This window comes from Lactuca virosa, chromosome 5, assembly GCF_052849685.1.
Source record: "Lactuca virosa cultivar CGN04683 chromosome 5, Lactuca_virosa_CGN04683_v6, whole genome shotgun sequence".
Classification (NCBI taxonomy): Eukaryota; Viridiplantae; Streptophyta; class Magnoliopsida; order Asterales; family Asteraceae; genus Lactuca; species Lactuca virosa.
Window position 1 is genome coordinate 369,486,629 of NC_136430.1, and position 27,650 is coordinate 369,514,278.

General features: G+C 38.3%; 1 protein-coding gene across 3 annotated transcripts; it reads right to left on the minus strand.

Annotated features, from left to right (window-relative positions):
• Positions 1–23,241: 23,241 nt before the first annotated feature.
• On the minus strand, positions 23,242–26,414 carry LOC145112628 (F-box/kelch-repeat protein At3g06240-like). Of its 3 annotated transcripts, XM_079048771.1 has the most exons (4): positions 26,336–26,414; positions 25,448–25,563; positions 24,926–25,088; positions 23,242–24,837 (listed from the first exon to the last, which is right to left on the minus strand). In XM_079048771.1, the coding sequence occupies exons 2-4, from the start codon at positions 25,471–25,473 to the stop codon at positions 23,581–23,583; spliced, it is 1,446 nt and encodes a 481-aa protein (XP_078904897.1). In that variant the 5' UTR covers positions 25,474–25,563; positions 26,336–26,414; the 3' UTR covers positions 23,242–23,580. The 3 variants fall into 3 exon arrangements, with proteins under 3 accessions (XP_078904897.1, XP_078904896.1, XP_078904898.1); XM_079048770.1 differs by lacking the exon at positions 26,336–26,414 and having other exon boundaries at positions 25,448–25,877; XM_079048772.1 differs by lacking the exons at positions 25,448–25,563; positions 26,336–26,414 and adding an exon at positions 25,161–25,427.
• Between the last annotated feature and the right edge of the window lie 1,236 nt (positions 26,415–27,650).

Here is a 27,650-nt window from a genome sequence, read left to right on the forward strand (position 1 = left end):
TATTATTGAATGCAAAAAATAAATAAATAAATAAATGAAAAAGCTAACAGATACATGCAAAAATTAAAGTAGGCAGGTGAAGGAATCAATGCTCTACATGCATGTCACATGCATTGAATTGTCAGTCAACATTCATTTGAAATTTAGTCAAAGTCAATGTGTTTGTGAAATCGATTAAATGCAATAAAGCCTTGAACCCGTTAAACCCGCTCAACAAGTTAAGGTTTCCCGACGGTATCCCCCGTACCGCCTATAACACCCTATTTCGAATCATTTCCCATTTTGGAGTAGTGATCATGGACTGGGTATTAGCGGGCTCTAGACCCTTGAATAATTGAGATTTGGACTCATTTGGGGTTGGATAATGTAAATTGGATGATTCGGGTACTCGGTTTGTGTTTTGGAGTCAAAGGGTATTTCGGTAATTTGTCGGCTCGGGCTTCTATGGAAAATGGATGTTCGTTCGGGATTTGGTAAGGCAGGTACAAGTTAATGGAAGTGTAGAACTTCTCGGTACCTTTTTATGGATATAAGGATCGTCGGAATCAGAATTATAACGAAGAAGTTATGGTCTTCAGAATATGTTCGGGCGTACTCATGTGAATGGCATTACGCTGCGCATAATGTTGAGTAAGCTTAGCGTACTGCAAGGGTCAGATCGGGTTTGCGAGACCTCATACGTTGGGCGTACGAAGGAAAGATGAAAACCCTAATTCTTGGAGTTCTAAACTATATAATCTCATTAAGTCTTTTAGGGTTGCTCCCTATACCAGCCTCCAAGTTCCCAAAACCCTATAAATCATCTCTAATCCCTCATGGTTGTAATTTTGAGCTTATAATGTGCATTTTGGTGTTTTTGGGTTATTTACAAGAAGATGGAGTTTGATGCAAGGTTGTGAATCAAGAATGAGCTTATGGATCTAGATTATGTGCTTCATTTCCACATTGTTTGAGGTAAAAAGCTTTGATCTTGTTCATTGTTGGCTTAGATCTAGTTTGTATGAGTTTTTGGTTCATTTTGGTCCCAAGAATGAGATCTAGTGGTTTGGTACCACTCCAGAAGCTATGAGTTGCCACTCTTGGTGTTTCTGAGGTTCTAGATGCTTAAAGCTATCTCCTTTGGGGTTTAAAATTCCCCATGCATGAGATGGTGTCCATTTGGTGAAAGTATAATGTTTTATTTTGATATTGGGTTCTTTTGGGGCATGCAAAGTCATCAAGTCAATGACTTTATGGTTCTAAACGTTCTTTAAGAAGTAGATATGTGGTTTGGACTCCTGGTCTTGAGCATTAAGTGCTTAATGGAGTTTTGGCTTAATGGATGAGTACGTTGGGCGTACAAGTATATACACGCAGCGTACAAGACAAATTGCATGTACGCGTAGCATACAACTGAGTACACCTCACGTACTCAGTAAGGAGGATTTTGGCTTTTGGGCTTCGTGTTGGGCTTCCTTTTTGGGCTTGGGTGTTTGAGTTCTTAATGGGCTATTTGAGTATAAGTGTCTTGGACTAGGAATTTTGGTTGGGCTTTAGGGTAAGGCCCATGTAAGGGGTTTGGGCCCAACTTGGAAAATTAGGCCATAATTGGGCCTTGGTTGGTTATTTGGCTTTTGGGTCTTTCAGGTTGTGGGTTGGGACTTGGTCTTGGACCAAGCTAGGTTAGGGGTAAAATAGTCACCCCGAGTATGGATTTATGGATATGGTTTGGAACCCAATTGATAATTGGGTGTTGTTTTGATATTGACAGTTCGGGGAATCTGTCAGCCAGCAGCCAGGGATCGTATGTGTGTTTGCCAGTGCGAGGTGAGTTGTCCTTACTGTACTTGCGGGTCGAAGGCACCAATGTCGGCCCATTGGATTGATATCATGTTATGCATGCTACTGTACTTTAATGATATGTTAGATCGGTATCCAGGTAGATAGGATGTTGCTATGCTTAGTGATCTGTAGATCTGTTTGACTGGCTGTAGACTGTTATATGATTATCTCTTATATGTGCTCATGTTTGATTAATGGTTAAGGCTTCTCTGCTTTGTGTGTAAGTTAACAGGTCGAGGGTATTCCATCCCGAGGATGATTGGACCCATATCATGTAGGCATTCCAACCCCATGGTTGATTGGGCCTGAGGGTATTCCATCCCGTGGATGATAGGACCCATAATATGTTGACATTCCAACCCGATGGTTGAGGGCCTGGGGCATTCCAACCCAATGGTTAACTGGACCCATAGTATGTTGGCATTCCAACCTGATGGTTGAGGGGCCTGGGGTATTCCAACCCGATGGTTGATTGGAGCCATAGTATGTTGTTTGTTGTATACGTTATTTGTTGTGTGTTGGTACTTTAGGGGAAACTCGCTAAGCTTCGTGCTTATATTTTTCGTTTTATGGTTTTAGGTGTTTTAGAGATTCGTGGCAAGGCGAATGCGTGACCATACACATCCTGATTATATGTCATTAATCTTGGAAGGCACTGATTTTCAAATAATGTTTCGAGAACACTATTTTTTTAAACAAGTTATTAGTAAAAGGATCGTTTTGAAAAGTTTAAAATTATTGAAATTTTTGAGATGTTACACCACCCCATATCATCGCCCAAACTGCATATGAATCCTTCTTCCCTAACGCCGGTATAACATCATGAATATCACCGCTTACTTGTTAAGGTTGTGTCGTTTACATTATGCCGGATTGCAATGGAAGAGCTAAGCCACTCAAATCTCTCTCTCTCTCTCTCTCTCTCTTTCTATATATATATATATATATATATATATATATATATATATATATATATATATATATATACACACACACACACACATATGTTATTACATTTGAACACCACCTCCATTTATAGTTATGATATTAATAGTGTGATATGGCATTTGAGGTGACAATTTTGTATTGTTATAACACCGACCCACACCCAATACTCGTAAGGTTAGCAAAAATTAACAATTTTACCTCACATAATTTTTTTATTGAAGCTTATGTGGTATCATAATCCATATCCGGTTACCTCAGCCTATGCAGAAGCTTATGTGGGTTGTATAAGATGAATATGATGCCATGTCACACTCACACTCCACATATGCTTCCTTAAAATCAAAAATCAAAGGATGCATGAATAAGAAAATAAGAAAACAAGGGTCAAGCAATTTTCTTCGGTAGACTACGCTGTTAGGGGAGTACTTGGTCAATGTAAGTCATATTAAAGGCAACCAATGTTCAAAATATTTTGATAAATATGGTATCCCATTTTATCTATGTCTGTGGGTTATAAGTCCACAGTAGCAATGTAACTTACTATACTGCTTAGAATGGTCAAGTGTTGTCATCTACTTTGGTCGATGACCCATAATTACTTGTCAGTTGTCTTATATGGACCCACCATTTATGGTCTTCCTATAAGAGGATCAATACTACACTCCGTCTTGATCTCACACTCTACCCCTGGATTAGACTTATTCGACACTCTGCTTAATTTGAACTAGGGAATCATTTATAAGCCTTATTTTTCATAACTAAACAAGACTATTCCTAAAGGCATTCTACTTCCAATACGAATCTTAGTGAAGTAGTACTATTATCGTTTATACAAATAGCATAGAGTATAATTTATACAATTAGCATTTAATAAATAATTTTATTAAATTGTGCTTTTGAAAGTAACCACGCACTCACCTGACAAAAGCGGGTGATTCGAGGTCAGGGCAACGCTTCGCCTTAACACCTTTTCAAAAGACCTAGATGTATATAACACTCAGTATTAGTCTAGTTTCATATTTATCGTGACTATAATAATGATACCAGGCCTTAGGGGATTGTTTCAAACCATATATGGACCGCTGTAGATGACAAACATAATCTGGATGTTGCGGGTCTCGAAATCTCGGCGGTTGGTGCATGTACACTATCTCCTGAAGATGACCATGAAGGAAAGCATTCCTCACATCAAGCTGGTGAATGGGTCAGTACAGGGAAACAACCAAGCTAATAACAATACTAATAGTTGCCGATTTAACCACCGAACTAAATGTTTCATCACAATCGATCCCCTGTTGATGACTCCGACCATTCGCCACAAGGCACGCTTTATAGCGATATAAGGAACCATCAACATTAAATTTCTGTTAAAATAACCACATTGGCTCCCGGTGGACGTGGCACAAGAACCCAAGTACCAATAGTAATAAGAGCATTATATTCCTCATTCATGGCTTTATGCCAATTTGGATGTTTCAAAGCCTGTATGTGTGACCTCGGGACAGAGGAAATGGAGGTGGAGTGGAGGTTTAAGCGATCAATGGGTTTCACGATGCCACTTCGAGATCGAATGTGCATGTGATGAGTTGGAGGAGGGGGTGGAGGTGGAGGTGGATCCTCGTGAGGAGGATATGGAGGTAAATGGGGTGGGGTTGGTTCAGTGTCATGTGTATGGGGAGTAGTAGGGGAGTCGAATGTGGGAGGGATGGGGCGTAAGAGTTGATGGAGATTAGGGGAAGGATCTAAATCAGACAGAAAATCATAAGAGGGAGGTTCGGTGGGGGTGACTGAACCATACGGGAAGATAGACTCATCAAAGGTAACATGACGAGATATAATGATCTTTCTGATGGGTTTTGGTATACTACAAGATCCTATGGTGCACATACAACCCTAAATGCTTTGGATCTATGTTTTCTTTAATTATACATGCAATATTGTTTCCAAATCATTAAGCCTACAACTAGCATACAATTGATATAAACAACATAGAATTGAGTTATAGAGTTACCTCTTGGTTGTAGCTTCTACTTTTCTTGAGTTTGGACTATAAGAACTTAGTGCCCCAAGTGTTGCACCTCAAATGGAATCACACAAAACCACCAACAATGGAGGAACTTGAGAGGAGGTTACTTGCACTCACAAAATCCGGCTAAACCACTTGCAACTCATTTAGGTGCCGATTTTGGTAGCTATGAGGCTTCTTATATAGTGTGACACAACTAGGGTTACACCATGTAAACCCTAATGTGCATGACTTTCCACATTCCTTAGGCTCCATGGGTTTTAACCTCCATGAAGTATCCATGGGTCACCACACGGGTTTAGCCCAACATAAAGAACTATGGATCATAAGCCCATTTTATAAGAATGAATGATTTACACAATCAATCCTCATATATTTAATTAGTCTCTTTTGATCACAAAATTAATTCCAAATTAATTCTTGATCAATACTAATTAAATAATATTATTCATATTAATATATTAGAACTTATAATATATTAATAAATCATAAATAACCTCTTCTCAATTATCCATCCTTCAGATGGTTTCGGTGCCATGCAACCCAAATGGACCATGCTACTCTCGGGTCAAGTACATACCAAATATATTTATGGGCTTAGACACCTAATCCAACACTTTCGAGATGAGAGATCAAAGCAACGGAACCCCGATGGTAAGTGGGGTAACCAAGAAAAATGCATGGTGTGGAACAGGGCTGAAGTTTGTGAGTTGTGTGAAGTTCGTGAAAGCAGAGACAACCAAATACACGCAAGTGATCATATGTGGGATGACGTCGAAAGAGGCGGTAGTGAGGAGCTTCATTAGAGATAGAGGTAGAAGGAAGGAGATTAAGTACGTGGACAACCATATGGAGTGCCTCGGGCCAAAAAGATGGAAGCAGGTGAGAATCAAACATAAGAGTTTGCATCATGTTATTAATGGTGCGAATCATGCGTTCAGATCTTCCATTTTGTTGAGAGGTGTGAGGACACGAGAAATGAAAAAGAAGTCCACAGGAGGCAAGATGGTCATGAAAAAGTTTGTTGTTGTATTCCCCCCCCCCATTATCATATTGGAGTTGTTTGATAGTACCCCCAAATTGAGTTTTGATAATATTAGAGAAGTGTAAAAATGTTTGAAAAACTTCAGATTTGTGTTGTATGGGATATACCCAAAGATAGTGAGTATAATGATCAAGAAACAAAACATAATATTGTAAACCACCATTACTAGGAATAGGAGATGTCCATACATCAGAATGAATAATCTCAAAAGGTTCAGAAACAGTAGAATTAGACAAATGAAATGGAAGTCTAATATGTTTGCCAAGTTGACAAGCATGACTTCTAACATTATTTTTTGGTAAACGACAAGAAATAGAACTAGTATAAAGTAAATTTTTCAAGACTTGATCGTCGGGATGACCGAGTCGTTGATGCCAATTGGTTGAAGAGGTGGCGGTGAATGCATGACTTGTGGAGCTGGTGACAGGATAGAGAGGCCCGGGGCTATCACAACGGATGAGGGGACGACGAGGCTGATAATCAAGAATGGTGAAACCGTGAGGATCAAAATCAATGAAACAATTGTTATGCGTAGTAAACTTATGAATGTAACTCCCCGATTCCCGAGTATCAATTTGTGGTTATAAGTTCTCATGATTTCAAGATCTACTCGACGAGTCGATTGCCTGACTCGCCGAGTAGCAGCGGGTTGGCTACGTGTTTAAGTGACCTACTCGACGAGTCCAAGAAGGGACTCGACGAGTAGGAGGTGGAGGATGAAACCCTAATTCCGGGGTTTTGCACCCTATTTAAAGGCCCTTAACTTTCCTTCCTAGCATCCCTTGTCACCTTCACATCCAGAGAAAACCCTAATAGCTAGATAGTATCTATTCTTGAGTGTGTTAGACCAAAAAGAGTGTATTGGAGCATTTCTTGAAGAGTTGAGAGCTTGGAACACGAAAGAGCTTGTAGATCCAGCCCTTCCAGTTTTGTGGCATCAATATTAAGGTATAAAGCTACCACCTTTACATTTAATTGCTTATATCTCCCTTTTTGTGGAAGAGAATGGTCATTTCTAGGGCAAGATGGAGTCATCTTCGGGTTTGAGCTTGTCACAAGGGCAAAGTTTCAGATCTTTACTCCCCTAGGCTTTGTGGACAGAAAGCATCAAGCTTTATGAAGCTTTGACCCTCCTTAATGTCCAAAACCTTCTCCTAATGCTAGTTTCATCTGTGAAAGAGCCATAGTGTGTGAAGTAAGGAGAAGATAGGTCACTGAAGACCAGGTAGGATGTGAGGCTGACATGGGTCATGTAACGTTCATTATGATGGCAGAAGTTGATGGCAGGGCGTGGAAGCAAGTCCAGTCAGTCGATTTCTTTTCGGGAGACGCGTGGGACTGCTGTTTGTGTGTGTATTTTGGTTTAGCCAACGGTGAGGTGTCCGATGTTTCGGGTAGTGGGCAGACAAGGTTGGTCCATAGGGGTTTCGACTTCGTCTGGGAAACACCATATTGTAGCAGGAAGAGTTGAATTCGGTGTGAGACTTGGGATTCGTGTGTAGGATGCGGGGGTATTCCATCCTAGGGATGACTGGACCCGTTGTAGGCATGCCTGGTATTCCAGCCCGAGGCTGATTGGGCCAGGCATGAGTGTTCGTGTTTCAGTGGATTGATTTTGTATGATGTTGTGGATGAAACGTCCTGTCACCACAAAGGGTTCGCCTCAGAAAGAGGGAAAGTTGGGTTTCCGAAATGTTGGATCATCAGGATTTTGTCAGTTGGCAAAGTGGCTTGTAGGATAGACCTTTTTAAAAGGTTCGGTTGGGTTTCACATCATCTTTCACGTTTCACAGTTGCGAAAGTGCATCATGTATCAGGAGGCGGTAGTATCGTTGGATGACATTCAGGTCGGTGAGCGCCTTTGTTATGTTGAGAGTCCTGTGGCCATTCTGGAGAGAAGGGTGAAGGTTCTGGGGAACAAGGAGGTACCTTTGGAAAAGGTACGGTGGGTGCCCTAATGAGGTTCCGAGTGGACGTGGGAGCCGGAGGCAGAGATGCGGGAGCACTATCCAACGCCCGATTCCCGAGTATCAATTTGTGGTTATAAGTTCTCATGATTTCAAGGTCTACTCAACGAGTCGGTTGCCTGACTTGTCGAGTAGCAGCGGGTTGGCCACGTGTTTAAGTGACCTACTCGTCGAGTCCAAGAAGGGACTCGACGAGTAGGAGCTAGAGGATGAAACCCTAATTCCGGGGTTTTGCACCCTATTTAAAGGTCCTTAATTTTCCTTCCCAGCCTCCCTTGTCACCTTCACGTCCAGAGAAAACCCTAATAGCTAGCTAGTATCTATTCTTGAGTGTGTGAGACCAAAGAGAGTGTACTGGAGCATTTCTTGAAAAGTTGAGAGCTTGGGACAAGAAAGAGCTTGTAGATCCAGCCCTTCCAGTTTTGTGGCATCAAGATTAAGGTATAAAGCTACCACCTTTACTTTTCATTGCATAGATATCCCTTTTGTGGAAGAGAATGGTCATTTCTAGGGCAAGATGGAGTCATCTTCAGGTTTGAGCTTGTCACAAGGGCAAAGTTTCAGATCTTTACTCCCCTAGGCTTTGTGGACAGAAAGCCTCAAGCTTTATGAAGCTTTGACCCTCCTTCATGTCAAAAACCTTCTCCTAATGCTAGTTATGAGTGTTATAGTTCCATAGAGCTTTGTATGCATGTAAAGTTAGCAACTTTACGTGATAACAACACCCTAGGAGCCTAAATCTACAGTTTGGAGCCTTGGTTTCACGAAGAAGCTTCTGTATGGATGAAGGACTGAAGGGACTCGGCGAGTCCGATGAAGATTGCCTTGGACTCAGCGAGTCAGTTGAGTAACTCGGCGAGTTGGCAAGTTATGCAAGAAATCGGCGAGTAGTTGAGGGTACTCGACGAGTTGAGGTCAACATGGACTGTTGACCTTGACAGTTGACTCGGGGGTTTGATCTTATCTCTATGTTTCGGCATTTCAAGGTGAGTTATCTTCACTATATCAACAGGGTCTACGACACCAAGGTCGTCCCTTTATCGGATTTGTATCCGGGTAATTGCATGATATGTTTACTGATCTGTTAGATCTGCGTCCTGGTAGTTAGGACGGTATTATGTTTAGTGACATGGTTTAGGTCGGTATCCTGGTATATAGGATGATGCTATGTTAGATTACATCCTGGTTTAGGATGGTTGCTATGTTAGATTACATCCTGGTTTTAGGATGGTTGCTATGTTAGATTACATACTGGTTTAGGATGGTTGATATGCTAGTAATATGTTTGATTGATATCCTGGTTGTAGGATGGTTTATATGTTAGAGATCGGTTAGATCTGTATGACTATCTGTTATTGCATGCTAGCATATGATATTTATGTGCACATGTTTATTGGTTTGGTAAAGGGTTGAGGCATGTCCTGTTGTGTGCAGTAGGCCAAGACACCCTGGGCGGACCGGGTAGACAGCATGCCCGGGCCGGGAAAATCTAGTCAGGCCGAAGGACCAGCGAGCGGTCCGGATAGGCTGAAGGCCCCGAGGAGGGCGGTCCAGACGTGTCGAGGCTTGGAGAGTGGGCCAGATAGACTGAAGGCCCGATGAGGACGGCCCGGTCATATGGTAGACTCAGAGAGGGGATCAGGTGGATTGAAGGCCCGGGGCGGGCGGACCAGGTATTGCAGGAAAAATGAGAACATTTTGTAGGTGAAGAGTGCGATAAATATTTGGGACAGGAAAAATGGAATGTCCCGATGTCACAACAAGTATTGCAGAGCCATTACCAACATAAATAGAACGAGGAGAATAATGATTATTAGATACGGAATTTAGTATCCCTGTATTTGTGTGAACATGGTCAGTTGTGCCAGTATCGATGACCCATCCGCTATTTACCGGGTCATTTAAAGTCATGGCAAATGCGGAAGTGATGTGGGTCGATCGCTGGCTAACCAGGCCCAGGGAGGCTGATTTGGGCCAGAAGTCTGCATATGGGCATGTGGGGTACTTATTGATGGCGTAGGGGGCCTGCTTCCAAGAAGACCTGGGCTATTGGAGGTGGATTTTCCCCAAAATAGGCTGCTATGAGGAGCTGGCTGTGAAAGTGAGCGGGAGTTGGCCCACGGGTGTTGGTTTTGACCGAAAGCGGTCCATGAGTGATGATCGGAAGCGGGCGGTGGAATATATACTCACCCATATTGGTTGTTGTGAGGCAGTGGACCTGCAGCGAAGGGAGGAACCTGTTATCGGAGGCGATAGTTGTGACGACCTCCTCCACGAAGGGCGGAATTCCCATGGTATAAACTAGATCTGGCAATCCGTGTCTGTGTGTCGTGTATTCGTGTCAGACACGAATTTGCTAAACAGGAACACGACACGAATTATATATCGTGTTTGGGGTATCAAACACGAACACGACACGTAAAAAAATCGTTTTACACGTGACACGACACGAATCGACACGTTTTTTAGCCGTGTTACACGAGAAAACACGAATAGACACGTTTTTAATGGTTTTTTTAAGCTATGGCTATAAACTAGCTATTGACTTTTACAAAATTGGTCCTTAATATATTATAAATACAAAATTTAACCCTAAAGTATATATGTGTATATATGTGTTTATACGTGTTTGTACGTGTCACGTGTCAACACGAATTTGTATCATGTCTTATACGTGTCTAAACAGGTAAATTTGTGTTTGACACGTGTAAGACACGAAACACGAATTTAAAATACGTGTCAGACACGAATAAACACGAAACACGAATTTATAAAACACATACACGGAAAACTCGTATCGTGTTCGTGTCGTGTTAATCGTGTCGTGTATGAAATTGCCAGGTCTAGTATGAACCGCTCCCACCCCCATGAGTTGGCGACGGGATGAGATGGCAGCGTGAAGAAGGGAGGGAGCGGAGCTGTGGTTTTTGTGAGACTGAACGATGAGACGGGAATCGTTGATTCTCGTTTCTTCAACGAGTAACATGGATCTTATCTCGGAGAGAGTGGGTATGGGTTTGGAGAACCGAATAACACCTGCAACGGTGTCATATTTGCCCGGGATGCTATTTAGAGCATGAAGTACAACAGTTCGGTCTTTCATCTTTTCGCCAAGTCCCTCCAGTAAATTTGTTGCATGTCTTCTTGATTCTCTGAAAGTACTCATGAATAGTTGAGTCCCCTAGTGTGATGTTTCTCAACTCATTCTCTAGATGCATGGTTGTGGATTCGACATCATCATATAAGAGAGCATGTAAGTTCAGCCAAATCTTGCGAGCCGTTGCCTTAATGGAGTAGGCGGAAGTGATGAGTTTTTGAGTTATAGATCTGAAAAGCCATAATTTAACAATCTGAGTGAGTTCTTCCCATTCAGTGGTCGTAGGGGGAGTTTGGAGGGCCATAAGTGGAGTCGATGTAGTTAGCAACACCATACGCAATACAGCGAGCATGAAAGAGGTCGCTCCATGGTTCATAGTTACGGGCTGTGAGATCGAGAATTAATGAGAGGTACGTAGGTTTTAATATTGGTGATACCATACGCTTTATGTGGAGGTTTAATACTAGAACTGTTGTCGCCTGTCATGGAGATGAAGCAAGAAGGAGAAGAAGAAGACAAAACACGAAGAAGAAGAAGAAGAAGAAGAAGAAGAAGAAGAAGAAGAAGAAGAAGAAGAAGAAGAAGAAGAAGAAGAAGAAGAAGAAGAAGACGAAGACGAAGAGGGAGGGAAGATACAGGAATCGGCTAGGGTTGAGAGTTATGTCTCTGATACCATATTAAGTCACAATCTCATTAGCGTATTTGCATTGCCAAAGGAGAATATATACAAGAGTATTATGGGCCAAATATACAATGGGCCAATACAATAACTAAATACAATATAATACAAAATACAATGTGGTCTGCTAAATGACTTAACTAAGATAGAAACTGATTTTTTTCATGAATCAACTTCTTGTGTCTACTAATAGTGATGCACAAGATTCAATTGATGAAGTCTTTAGGTTTAGAATAAGTTGGAAGAGAAAAACTACCTTCTTTTGAGAAGTAAGACAAAAAGCTAGAAATAGTTAATGATGATAAGGACTTGTTACGTATTGAAAACAATTTACTTCTTACACGAAGGAATATATTCTTCAACACAACCAAAAGGCTTTATGCTCGGTTAACCAAATTGCATCATTCTTCTAAAATTTAAGAAGAGCAACATCAAAACTTCTTCCTAAATTGACATATGAATGTGAAAGCATTGTCTCTTCACAAAATATTCCAAATAACATATATGCATATGTAGTTGGTTCGGTTGAGAAATACTTAGATTCTAGAGGTATTTTGAAGATTATCAGTGATACACTTACAATTTATGAAGTAATATAAGGTTAGTTTTCCTTACTTGAAATTCACATTTCACAATGATATGTTCTATAAAGTCTCATATCAACATCATGGCATCTCATTAATTTATTAATTTCATGGTTATGGCAATTCATGGTTACATCTACCTATGCCAATGCACTTTTGGTTGTGCAATATCGTACCATTATGAATCAATATATATGTTGATGCTGAGGCTGGTTGACGTATAAGGAGTTGGCCTTTTCCTTAGGAAAATTCATTTCATTATTATTAAGGAAAATCATGAAATTACCCAATCAAATTTCATTATATGTTCTTCTTTTTGCAACTCCGGAATTCTTTACATAGGGTATAACATAATCGATAGCCTTTTAAGTAGTTTCAATGCATTGTGTTTGAACCATATTGGACTTCCAAAATTACTCAATGCTTGCATGTGCTTACTAATTGGTGAAAAATTTATCGGATGATTCAAAATTCCAAAGTAATAAAGTACACATCATTGACTAAGTTTATCGTGTATGAGTTCTGAACAATCTGGTAATTACTTTAATTCTTTTGTATTTCCAAGTTTGTTTCATCTCGTGTTTCCTTTTGTTTTGATTTTCTTTCATTTTCTTTTAAAATAATTGAAAATTCAAAAATATTTTCATTTTCTAATTTTCAGCTTATAAAAATTTGAAAATACCAAAAATAATTTTCTATTGTTACGAAGCACTTGATACTTGATAGTGCTCAAATGATTTGTTCTTCGTAATCTGTTGGTTGTTATCATTAAAAAGCTAATTCACAGTTCATTTTTAATGTGACATATACTTTTTCTGTGAAAAATGCATTCTAACAATAAATAATGTTGAGGTGGCATAACAGGATCTTAATATGAAACACATAATTTTAGGAGACGTGGTTGATGTGTCTAATTCTCATTGGACAATGACTAGCATTAACTACTATTTCTCTCACCAACTTAGTTCAGGTTCACATTTAAGGCTATAAGGAGTGGAGTGCGATAAGAATGAGGTGGCGCCTATATGGCATAGTGAACAACGCCCCCTATGCGGTTTGGGAGTCCAGTTTGAGGTGTGTGGCCAAAAATGGGAGCGCTCCTCTCTCTCTCCCACTCTTCCTCCCTCTCTCTATCTCTATTTTCTTTCTCTTTCCTCTTTTTATGGTATACCACTCCTTGTGTGTGGTAAGGGAGTGTGGCAAAATGTGGAAGTGCGGCACCACTCCCTCCACTTAATGACTACGGTTTCAAAATCCCTATAAATCAGTTATTTTCCCCTACATTGTAAACTTTACCGTCTCATACTTTCCTAAATTCCCAAAATCGCTCTGTTTTTTTCCTTTTAAGCCCTATAATTTACCATGGCTGCTCAAGATGTGATCTCGTTTGTTGTTGAGGAGGTTGATTCCATTCATGATTTCACAGTTCAATCAAGTAATTTACTCACAAATTTGGATCAGTGGCAGTTTATTCTAAACAGATGCTTGTTGATCAGTGGCGGACGCAGAACGTTTTAGTAGGGGTGACACTAAAAAAAAATTTCCGAAAAAATCTAAATTAGTAGTGGCACTCGTATTTTAAGCCGGTGCACCTAATAGAAAAAACATAAAAAAAAATTACACTACGTGCCGGAATCGGAGCAGTGGCCCGGGACCCCCCGGGCACCACTAAGGTCCGCCACTGTTGCTGATTGTTTACCTTCTTACCTCTTCAAATATACACCTTTGATTAGCAATTGAATGGAGATACAAAAATAACGAAAAACCATTTATTAAGATTTTAAGATAATATGATCTCTGTACATAAGATACCTAACAAATATTTTCTAAAATGACTAAAAAAATGGAAAAATTAGATGTAAAAGGTTAGAAATTAATAATGAAAGCCCTTATTTTCTTGACTTTCTATATTAGGTCGTTCTTTCAGCAGTAATAAACAATACCTTACGGAATTTTACAACACTAAATCTTATAACACACCCACCCATGTAAGCATCCCAATTATTCTCATAACAACCTTGTTCTACTTATGGATCAAATCCTTACTAGAGAAAACATATGGGTACCCAACTTAATTAGTAAACAGAGAGAGGTGTTCGTAAAGATTCAAGTAGCCGGTAGAGCGAAGAAACTCAATCAACACAACTACAATATTTGGGAAACACGTATAATGTCATATATGCAAGGTTAGTATTTGTGAGAGGTTTTGAGTGGACCCAAAATACAACCAGAGGCTGAAGATAACAAACAGAGTCCTTTCACCGGAGGCTAAAGATAACAATGGAGTCCTTTGAAAGTGGAGGATTAAGGCAGAGAAAGAAATGTTTGTTATCAAAAGGAACATAGAAGAAGAAGTGATAGAGCACATCATGGACATGACAACACCCAAGGAAGCATGGGACACCTTGGAAATGTTATTCTCTAAAAAGAATGACATCGGATTGCAAATGCTTGAAAAGAAATTATTGTCTGTATCACAAAAAGGAACTAAGTATTCCACAATGCTTCCGCAAATTCAAAGTAATGTGCAGAGAAATCACTAAGTTAGACCTCCAAGCCTCGATTCGAGAAACGAGAATTAAGAGGATAATATTTCATGGTCTAAATCCTGAGTTCATATGCTTTGTTGCATCAATTCAAGGATGGCCAATTCAACCATCTTTATTCCGAGTTTAAAAACCTTCTAGCAGTGCAAGAAATGTTAGCTAAGCATATAGGTGGAAATGTGGAATTTAAGTGAAAATTGAAAAAGTGTTGTATGCAGACAGAGGAAAAGGAAAGTTCAATTGTGCCATTACATTAAGTGTAATGATGACAAGCATAAAATTCCTGATCAAGAAATAAAATGTAAAGACAATGAGATGGGGGGTACATCTGGTCAGAAGCACAAAGGGCGATATACAAACAATATGGGCCTTTCAAGTGTTACAATTGTGGGCGTAGAGGTTGTAGATAACAAACAAGATACAATTTTCTTGTGTTGCAAAGATTGCCCAACAAGAAGCAAAAAGAAAGAAAACAACGGCTAAAAGAAAAGAAAAAAAAGTAATTACTTGATTCCAAAGGTTAAACAAAAAACGTGCGGTTCCAACAAACTATTACACCTATATATACTAACTGGAATCCGAATCAAACTCTAAAACAATAAAATAAAACTTAATATGTAACTTTCCTAAAATGCCCTTGAAACTAAAAACTCATTTTATGGGTATTTCAAACCGATTAATCCAACAATCACCCCCTTAATCGGTTTGATCATACCACTCGTTCAAAACACTGTCGGTTTCTCTTCGATTAGACCCGCTTCTTCCTTTTCCCATTTAGGAAACTCGTTTTTGTAGTGACCAAACTCACCACATTTGTAACATCTTACGTGATTTTTATCCCGGACATGTTCATTACCATCTCGACTTCTCCCGGACTCCCGACCTCTTCCTCGGCCATGTCCAAAGTCATCCCGATTTGAACATTCATTGCCACAATGCTTACAAACATGTGATTTTTCCTCACTAGCCAACAACAACCCACATTGAGTGTCCTCCACTTTCTCAGTTCCTCTTATACGCTCCTCGTATGCCTTCAATTTACCAACCGCTTCATCGAATAACATCGAATCCAACTCGAAACATTGCTCTATTAAAGCCACGATTTGAAGAAACGACTTAGGCATCGAATTAAGTAACCTTTTCACCAAATCAACTTCTTCAAGCTCGTAACCAAGACTCCTTACTTTTGACACTAAACCGGATAATTTTGTCACAAAATCATCAACCGTTTCACCCTCCTTCATGCGTAAACTTTCAAGCTCCCTTTTTAAGGTTGCAAGTCGAGCCGTTCTCACCTGATCCACTCCCAAATACCGTGTTTTTAGCGCATCCCACACTTGCTTTGGGTCAGTGTAACTCGCCATTTGCAATACCATGTCTTCGGGTATCGCTTGAAACAAGAAGGTAAGAGCTTGTTTTGACTTCTTTTGATCTGATGCTTCACCTAACGCCTTTGGTCTGACCTTCTCTCATATGCCGTGTGCATCCATAATCGACTTGACTTTGACCGCCCACACTGGATAATTCGTTGGAGTCAAAACCGGAACTTTATATGTCATCGAACCTCTTTCTTTAACCAACGACATCCCTTTCTCCTTAATCCCAACCTATTTAATCAAGCTTTTTCCGAGAGCACTCTTCCACCGCACAACAAGACAAGGTCACGACCACCTTTACCGTCTTACGTCGCCTGCAAAACGAACCGAATTAAAGTCACCCGCTTTGACGTCTTCCCATCCGTTTATTCCGCGACTCCGATTAGTCTCTCACAAGCCTGATTAAGAGAAATCGGGGTTCCTTGTAATCAACCTCGAATCACACCCCTTTCAACGAAACCTCTCTGATACCAAGTGTAGATAACAAACAAGATACAATTTTCTTGTGTTGCAAAGATTGCCCAACAAGAAGCAAAAAGAAAGAAAACAATGGCTAAAAGAAAAGAAAAAAAGTAATTACTTGATTCCAAAGGTTAAACAAAAAACTTGGGGTTCCAACAAACTATTACACCTATATATACTAATTGAAATAGAATCATACTCAAACTCTAAAACAATAAAATAAAACTTAAATATGTAACTTTCCTAAAATGCCCTTGAAACTAAAAACTCATTTTATGGATATTTCAAACTGATTAATCCGATAGAGGTCATCAAGCTAGAAATTTTCGATCACCACCCATGGAGGAAGGTAACACTTCAACCTCGCCAGAAGAAGAATCATGGGAAAAATTAGATGCCCATTAAAATTATAAAACCTCAAGTTAAATCTTGATTCTGACTCACTTATTTTGAAATAGGACATCAACCATTCCCAACTTGACCGTCAAAAATATTTTTCAGTAGATATGTTCCTGGGCTAAAAAGACTAAGATGAAGGCGTTTCTATTCAAGGTTGACTTCGATAAAGCCTTTGACTCTGTCAATTGGCATTTCTTAGACTCCTTGATGGCGCAAATGGGATTTGGTCACCGATGGCGCTTTTGGATTAGAGGCTGCCTCGCCTCCTCAAGAGCTTCGATTCTCATTAATGGCTCCCCCACCTTCGAGTTCCTCATATCCAAGGGCGTTAGACAGGGAGACCCTCTCTCTCCTTTCCTTTTTAGTCTTGCCATGCAAGGGCTGAACGCGATAATGCGATCAGCATGTCAAAACGCTATTTTTACCGGCATTCATCTCCCTAATAATGAGCCTTCTATTTCCCATCTTTTTTATGCAGATGATGCCCTCTTCGTCGGTGAATGGACCAACTCCAATTTCTCGAACTTGGCTAGAATTCTCCGTTGCTTCTATGTCGTCTCCGGTCTCCGTGTTAATTTCTACAAGTCTAGAGTCTTTGGTTTAGGGGTGGCGGACAACGAGATTTCTAGTTGTGCCAGAATCCTTGGATGTGAAGCAAACACCTTCCCTTTTATTTATCTTGGTGTTCCTGTGGGGCCAACATGGCTCATAATCACAACTGGGCTCCGGTTATGGATCGGATTAGTGGCAGACTTTCTAACTGGAAATCAAAAAATTTATCCTTTGGTGGTAGATTAATTTTAGTCAAATCAGTCCTTGGGAGCATGCCCCTGTATTACTTTTCTTTGTTCAAAGCTCCAGCTTCCATCGTGCAGAACATTGAAAAAATCAGACGTCGTTTCCTTTGGGGAGCATGTGAGGAAAGAAACAAAATTCACTGGGTAAATTGGGATACTGTCCTGGCTAGTAAAGAGTGTGGTGGCCTCGGTGTTGGGTCTATGAGGAGTATCAATATTGCTTTACTCTTCAAATGGATCTGGAGAATAAAGTCAGATAGCACAACACTTTGGAGTCGAGCTATTTGTGCTATTCATAACTCCTTTTCGAAACCGCTATCTAATATTTATAAGAAGTCTTTTCCAGGCGTTTGGTATAATATTGGTAAAATTATGCAAGATCTTGAAGCTTTAGGCATCAATCCCATGAAGATTCTCAACTGTTCGGTGGGGCTCTGGTACTAACACCCTCTTTTGGCATGACTATTGGCTGGGAGATGAACCTCTTGCCTCTCAATTTCCTCACCTGTTGGCCCTTGATGTGAAAAAAATCTTGTTTTGTTTCTGAGAGGATTTCCATAAATGGTTGTTGCTGGAAATGGAAAAAAAGCCAAGGCTCCTTTGTGAGATCGAGGAGTGGGACAAATTTCAAGATTATTTCCGTAACTGGTCTGTCTCTAATTCCCCCGACAGGTGGACTTCTACCTTGGCTACTGATGGCAGTTTTTATGTCAACAATTTAAGACGTATTATCGATTTTAAAATCACATGTGATGTTGATAATCCAATCATATGGACTAATGAGGTCCCCCGCAAAGTAACCGGTTCTTGGCGCGCATGTATGGATCGCATTCCTTGTGCGGTGGCTCTTTCTCTCAGAGGAGTCTCCATTCCCACCTCCGGTCACTTTTGCTCTAATGGACTCGACTCTACAGATCACATTTTGATTGGCTGCTCGTTCGCTACTGAGGTGCTTCAATGGACGTTAAAATGGTGTAATATCCCATGACAGACTTTTGATTCGGTGAAAGACCTGGTGGGTTTTGCGGCTAATTGGGGTAGATATCCAAAGAAGAGAAGAATCTTGATTGCCATTGTGTACGGTTACCTTTGGTTTGTCTGGAAAGCCAGAAATGACATGGTGTTTAATAAAAAGCACACCACCCCTACGAATACTGCGGACCACATCATTATTGAGGTGTACAATTGGGTGAACTTTAGGGGCAATTTGGGTAGATTTATTTGGTCGGATTGACTTTGTTGTCCTTTTAAAACTATGTAATCTTGTTTTGTTTTCTTTTTGCTCCGCCTGTCTCTTGTAGGCGTGCGCTTGTTCTGTTTTGTTTGTTGTTTTTTTCTAAATCGCCGTTTCCAAAAAAAAGTACATATTTGTTGAGAAAAAAGAAAAACTAAGCAATAAAAAAGAACACTAGCACTTTCCCAATGGTTAATTCTCATTGTCCTAAATCCTAGAAAGAAACGTAAACTTAAATGCCAACAATTTTGATCTTGAATCAAAACATCATTGGGTTGACTCAACACCTTTCTTAACATTTAGACTTCTAATTTTCAGGATAAAATAGAAATAAATAAATTCAGCTAGGCTAGGAGCACTTGTCTTTCGAGTATGAAATGGATAAATGGAGATTTACATCAAAATCCAACCAACGTGGAAACTCCAAGAAGAACTTATTTGATGTTTGTGTTCCCACTTTAAAATATACAAATGACATGATTATAAATAACACAACTTTATGTTCCACCAGGCGAATGCATGTATAAAATACCTAGTTAAAATAAGAAAAAGGTATGTTATATTAAAGATAACTAAATCATTGTTATTAACAAATAAATAATAAATTTATAATCAATCAAAAAATTATCTTAAATATTATCCTGATTTTAAGTATTATCTTTATGTTGCACTATATCATAAGAGATAATGTTGACACTTGGAGTTGTTGCCCTTATACAAAGTTATGTAGTTAAAATATAACCAAATGCAAGTTGTTAAAAATAACTAAGTCATTATTGTTATCTATTAAATAATAATTTCATACTAAATTAAAAAAATTATCTTAAATACTATCATTATATAGAACATATGATAAGAGATACATCATTATAAGGTTGGAACTTAAAATTTTATTAACAAGGTTGTAAAACTTGACCAACTCAACCAAATACTCACAACTTACTCGGACTTCACCTTCAACCGAGACGAGTTTGGCTAACCCGGCCAAAGCACTTATACATTAATCAAACTCGGCTTAAATTGGTCAAACTCAGACAGGTTCAACTCAATATACCCAACAACATAATTGTTTTTATTGAAAACCCAGTTTGAACCAGAAAAAATATGGTCCATAACCATTTTAAAAAATCTGAAACTTAACTGGACACTTGCCAAAACCAAAGTATCCTACAAAGGCAGGCGTAATGAAGTTCTTATGGCTTTTTGCATTTGAAAATTTCAATCTTTCCTATATATATAGAGGACAAGACATTCTCTTGTTTACTCTCACCATCGTTGTGGGAAGAAGAAATTTTAATCGAACTCCATTATACATTTGTCAATAATTTCATTTTGTTAAATAACATATTAGGTAAATAAAATAAATAAATAAATAAGCGTTGTAAAAAAAATATTATTCAATAATTCCATTTTTCAATAATCTTGTAAGTTTTTATCCGAAGAAGTAATTTTTTATTAAATAACTTCTTGTTAAATCACAAAATCATAAATCTAATAGAGCTACCTAATATAGAAAGTTTGTTTATTTGTATTTTCATGATTCAAAAATTCATTATAAAATGAATTCATTTAGAAAATATAATCAAGTATACCATTTGTGCTTATAAATCAAAGAGATTTTCAAAACAGTTATAAGTTTATGTTTAGGCAAATGTTTTTTTTTTGTTTATTTAACATTATTTAACAAATTTATAATATTATTAGAAAGAAAGTGAAAAGTCATAAGAGTTTCAAATGATTTTGATGAAAGAAAAAAAATATGTTTCTTTTATAATGATATGATATTATGTTTAAGTGGATGCTTTCATTCTTGAGAACAATGGATAGATATGGGGTTTAATTTGACACCCTTTCTTTTAACCAAAATCACCGTGAATCTAACATGCCTCAATGATTCACCAACAAAGCCTCCCGTTTGATCAACCACACCAACCCACAAGACTCATTTCAATTACTATATAAAAAAATATATATGACTAACCAAATTCTTTAATTTTTTTTATCAACTATATATCAACACCCTAACACAACAAACAATACATGTATAATACTTTCATATATGTGTACAAAATAGATTAAGGGAAAATGACACTTTAGCCCTACGATGTTTTTCACATTTGCCCATTCAGTATCTTATGTTATTTTTGTGTCTTTTAAGGGAATAAAGTTGATTTTGTCGGGTTGAATATGTCCTTTTGTAAAAACTGAAGGGGTCAGGTTCCTCATCTAAAACCCATTTGACCGGTCCATGCTTTTTATTCGTCCATTTGACCGATTCTTGTCCATTTGACCGGTTCTTTTTCCTTCTTTTTTTCAGTTTCTTCTTCTTCTTCAGGAGATCTTCATCTTCTTCTTACTTCTTCTCATCCAAACAAGAAAAAATAGTGATGTGCGATTGTGGAAGCATGACAATCATAAGAACTTCCACCACTAAGAAGAATCTCGGTAGGGAATACTACACTTGCCCGAATATAATACTCCATTCTTATTCTAACCTCGATAACATTTGGGTTTCTTTTGCTAAATGATGATTATTGAAATCTATAGGGACCTAGGAGTGGGTTTCTTTTGTGGGTTGATGAGGTTGAAAATCATTCAAGGGTTATTTGGTTGGAGATTGGTTTCAAGGTAGGTGTGATTGGGTTTCAGTTTTGGGTTTAAAGGATTCTGGAAGAAATTTTGGGGGTTCATGAATGGTTTCTGGAAAATGAAGAAGAAAAGATTTATGGGTTCGTGAATAATGTATGGGTTTGTGAATGTGATGTTTTTGTTGTTGAAATCAGGAAAAAAAATTGTCTTGAGAATCAAATTCTTGTGTATTTATCAAGAAAAAAAACGACTGTTTTTCAAATTCATATTATTGTGTGTATTGAGAGAGAGAGAGAGGGAGAGAGAGAGAGAGAGATGGGTCCAATTTAATTATTTATTTTCTTTTTCATTTAAATTAAATAGAAAAAACATAAAAAAAATATCAGAAGGGCATTATAGTCATTTCAGTTTACCGAGGGACCAAAAATGCAACGAAACTACCTCAAAAGGACCAACAATCCAAAAAAGTTGTGGTTTGGACTAAAACCCCCAAAAAATACATACCACAGGGACATTTTTGCAATTATATCAAAAAAAAATTATATTATACCAGTCAAATGCTTAAATAGATATACTTTTTATTTATTTATTTTTGCCACCAAGGATAAGTAGATTACCTGTGACCAATAAACATGGGTCTTAAATAAAAGGGTAAATTTCATTCTATTATTTGGGTTAATATGCATGGTTGTTCCCTAACATTTTCTTAACTTGGATAGTCCTCAATGTTTGTTACATATATAGTCCCTACCATAAATAAAAAGATTGTTTTGTACTTGACTATTATTTTTTAATTTAGTTATAATTATGTATATTATTATACCATTCTATCTTTTTCTCTTACCCTACTTCATTAGATACTTCATTAGAGAACCCTCACCCATAAGAGAGCCCTAACTCATTAGAGAACCATATGAGATAACAGCCACCAGAAATCTACGATGCCGATCGCCTCTCACCCACATCCGTCAAAAAGATCCGCCTACACTTCCCATTCTCGTTTTTCCTCCCATGCAACCAACCACGTACCATTCTTCCTCCGGCAACCAGAAGTCGTAGGTTATACTTCTGTCGTCAACCACCTTTCAACCACAACCGCTGAAACATTTGCATACCCTTCTCTTGCTCGTTTTCCTCCCCTGCAAACAAACCCATCTCCTTCTTCCTCTTGATCTGGGACATCGACACCGGATCTAATACAATGCTAGTGAACTCAACCATCACCACCACCCTGCATACGCATCTTCTTCAGCAATGATGAGCACATCCTGATGCGGAAGGGATTAGTTTGTTGGGGTGGATCAAAATGAAACTCAAGAACTAGTGGACGGCAAGAAGGAGATCGTCGGCGCCACCACTCAAGTCATCGTCGTACTCCGGACAAGAAGTGACATAGAGGGCAGATCTGGAGGTGGAGTTACGACATAGTAGTCAGTCGATGATTCATCATAGGACGATGTCGGCATATGGTGGCGGATGTGACAGTGTTGCTTGTCGGAGGTGCCGGTTATATGTACCACCGATGAGATGAGAGAAGAGGGGGAGAGACAGAAAGGCCTAAGATGATATCTGTTGAGTTTTACTTTTCAGTGATTTTCAAAGAGGAACTTGAGTATGTGTGTGTTTTTGTGTGCAAGAGATAACATGGATTAGAACCCACTAAAATTAATATAATTAAAGAAATAAAATCAGTAATAAAAAAACTAAAAACATATAGATAAAGGTACAAGAGTCATTTCAGGTCTCTTCTAGACTTACCACAAACAAAAACTAAACCAGCGGGATGGGCAGAGTAAAAAAAAATTAGGGAACAACCATATAAATTATCACGGGCCATAGGGACCATTCATGTAATTTACCCTAAATAAAATAAGGCTAGACATCTGTTTAGTGTAAACCAACATGTGCAAATGTTAATCTGTCTGCAACAGAATATCAGATTGAACAACTAGAAAGAATATAGATAAACCTAATTAAAAAACACTGCATCATACTTGAAGTCTCTCCGTTTCAATTTTTTCCTCTATCATCATCCACCATCTCATACTTGGCAGGTGCTACCCAAACAAGACTGTCGACATACTCCACGATGTTTTGTATACAACAATCCGGAGGACAATAATGTTCAAACAATTTCAGCGTGTTTGCATTTGGATCATACAAGACAAGGTATTCGTCCTCCTCAAAGAGAAACTCATTGCGTGATGTGAATCCAAATACACATGCATACTCATTAAACCTTGAAAAGACATAGCGTTTCACCCATGATTCAGCAACCCCATACTTATCCATTACCCACACATCACAAGTACCATCAACCCTAACATGTGTAATCACACAGAGCTTTTCAGCCAAAACTCCTAAACTATTTTGACGGTTATCATCAAGTATAAAATCTGGAAGACGTATCTCACGGAATGTCTCTGAACCCAAATCAAATGCCACTATCCTTTCTGACTCATACTTCTCACCAATACAACCAAGCCAATGAAGATGGCCGTCATGACCATCAACACAAAAATAATTGCCATTGGTAAGGGTTGTGATGTGTGAGGGAAACCTCTCAGTGATCAACTCCCACAAACCCTTTCTCATACTATAAATCTCGACTTGCAGCCACGAATTAACGACATATGTGGGTGGTCCGCTAAGGCCTGTGAGCTTGACAAGTTTGTAATCATCTGTTTTGGGATCAAACCCAAACCCAAAAGAGACTTTGATCCAACTGTAACAAGGGGAGGGCGTGGAATATGGCGGAAGAGTTGACACGGCTGAAAGAGAAGGGTTCCAAATGTGAATAACAGAATGATTATCGTAAGAAGAGCATATTAAGCCGTTAACAGAACCAATAATCCTGATGCCATCTGTATGTCCGGATTGGGGGTTAACTGGGACTTTGATGAAATTAGCGACCTCAAGACGGAGACATCGACTCAGTTTTGCAGTGAATGGTTTAAAGTAGTAAAAAGAAGAAAATTCTTCTTCATGTTGGAAGACCAAGAGAATTTGATCGTTGTGATGGATGGAACGATGGAGGTGGGATTTTACAAAAGAGGAATGAGATAAAAGGGCATTCCATGATTTGGAGACAGATCTCATTTGAGCAAGTTGTTTGGCAAATAAGCGGATGAATATGTTTTCTAAAAGCTCCCCCTGGAGATTCTCCATAGTCGCCGGGTGTTGCGTTGAAGCCATTGATGTGATTGGAAGGTGTGTCCCATTATTATTAGTAAATGTTGAATCTCGAGCAATCTCGTCTTCAAGAACCTGAAGACAATATATAATAATATATTGGACTTGAAAATACGCTAAGGAATTGTTTTGCTTAAAAGATGAGCAAGAAGATATTACTCACCCTTGAACTGACAATGGAAGCATGGAAGTCATCCCTCTCGTCTCCATGTTTATGTCTTTTCATCGGGCCACTTGTTGTTGATGCTTCAAGCCTTAAAAGAGGAGTTAGTGACTCCTCCATGATTCTGGAATGCACCAAAGCCATCAAGCGCTGTGCTTCATACCTGTAGCAGCAATATATATCACATCAGTAGTGCCAGAACAATTCCAAAGAATAAGAATATTATGAAATTAACCACTATATAAAACGAAAAGCAGTGCCATTTCTGTCCACTTAAACAAATTTTCTGCTCTCCATACTAAATTAAATTGGCAACAAATATCAATATAGAAACACAGCCAAATTTACTAATTGATTGATGCATTGACCGCTTTTAACGGCTCAAAAGCAAGTTTTTGGCAAGTATGTCATGTGAAAAAGTAAAGCAGCTTATTGACAAATGAGCACACAACTCAGTTTACATATGCAGTATGAAGTAATAGGCTAATAGCAGTGTAGGATTTTACTAAAAGAAAGACCAACCTAGTAAAAGTCATTTGTTTCACCATTTGTTCAAGCTCTGATATCCCAGTGGCAGAAGAAATGCTAGCAAAATTTCCAACTTGATGAGTGCTTAATTCTGATGCTCCAGTTGATTTCTTCATTTCAGGAAACCAAGAGTGCATTGAGGTTAAAATGGTTACAGAGAAAATGGTAGTATAAGGAATTGAGAAGAGTACACGTTATTAATCAACTCGTAAAAAAAGTACTACAACCAACAATTAAACAATCCCCTCCATCTATTTTTAATAGTTAATTGTAATGACTCTCAAGTATGGACTAAAAACTATTAACAAATTAACAGATGAGGTTTTCTAGAGAGGTTGTTGTCAACAACGTAACAGGTTCTTGAATACATAGTCTAAATGAACTTGTGATATGGATGTGTGAACACAAGAAAACCAAGATAGCAAAGTAAAGTGTTGAAACAAATTCGCCCCACTACAACTGTCAACATTTATCACCTTATGAGCAAAGATAAAAATACTTGCAACTCACATGAATCAATGGATTGTATTTGTTCACAACTTCTAGGAAAGGGCATCCAAGTTGAACTAATATGAGGATGCCACTTGGTATTTTTATATAATATACAGAAAGTACGATCAAACAGCAGCACAAGCCATGGAGATGTATCACAAAACCAAACAAAAAATATATTACTATTTGTCCACTTAACTAAAATTAGCAAAATTCGAGAAACAACTTGATTAAAAACTAATATGTGAAAAATAAATGCAGTTTAAAAACTTGCAATTAAGCAAAAAATTAAAAAGCTATTAGCATTAAGTATTGAAACCATTATACAACATTTTAATATGTTAAGCACACGATTAAAATGGTTCAGGAAGCATGAATTAAGAAACTTACATTTGGCCGTGCCTCATGAGAAACATTTTGGGGTTCTTCATAAATCTCTGGTCATATAATAGCTTTTGTAAGAGGCATGTCCGCAGAAATACAAGTGAGGTAATGCAAAGGATATATCTAATATCAATATATATCTTAAGTTCCAGACATGCAAAAACATTTACAAGAACGACATTGTCAACTATTACAACAAAATGATTTAAAAATGCATATCAATGAGAGATAAATGGATGCTTAGATTCATAATTAACCTAGTATGAAGACAGTGATCCATGCGATGATGAAATGGTTAGTATATTCAAATATAATGATTTGACCACGTGACAACTATGATTATGTTTCAGATAATTTATTTATTTTGAGAGTTACCCGCAACTGAGTAAAAACTATATGTAAACCTAAATTGACTGATTACTTATAAAGAAGTAGCTTTTTGCACTCTGCAGCCATATTGAAGAAAACCTCTAGCAGTAAAAAAAAACATGCAGCATTAAGTACACAAACATTTCTAAAAATACGACACTACGATATATATAATAAGAGATTATAAGCATATTTCTGATTTGGACGTAAAAAAAAAGCGATCGTGACATAGATAAAAAAAAAGTGATCTTAAAAAAAAACCCACGATAAACCTCGACTCCAAGTCACGAACGGACGAACCCTACCAAGCATCTTCACTGTGACTGTCGATCATCGACATCTCCAAGGAATCCAAGAATCGATCATCGCTTGTACGATTCCTTGATTAATCGATCATCCTAAGATTGTTCGACCTCCGGTTCCAACGATCTTCATCATCAATTATCATCTTCTCAATTCTCAAGTCGACATCTTCATATTTTGATTCAATGATTCAAACTATGGATGCTCATGAAGATCAAGTAAGATTATATATTTGTATTTCATGTTTTAAGCTCCATTTAACAATGTACTTTGTACTTTGTAGACATACATGCAAGATTTCTGTTATATTAGTTTATAGTATGAATGTAAGATTGTCAAAACTAAGAATTTATTTAGTTATATAATTAATGTGTTATATTGACAATGTAGGATTTGAATGGGTTACCAAACGTACCATCATCAAGATACCAAAACTCGGATGTTCATGATGCCAATAATGAAGATGGTAATCCGGCTATTTGGATTGGAAAAGACTTTGATGACCAACTAAGATTATCTCATTAGCAATATTTACTTCTTTAGCATTCTGTCGAAATTTTGAAAGTTGCATAACTCACTCAAATTAACTTGTTTTGAACTGAATCTTCTTCCTACATGTAGATTAGGATTTTTAGTTAAGTTTAGACTA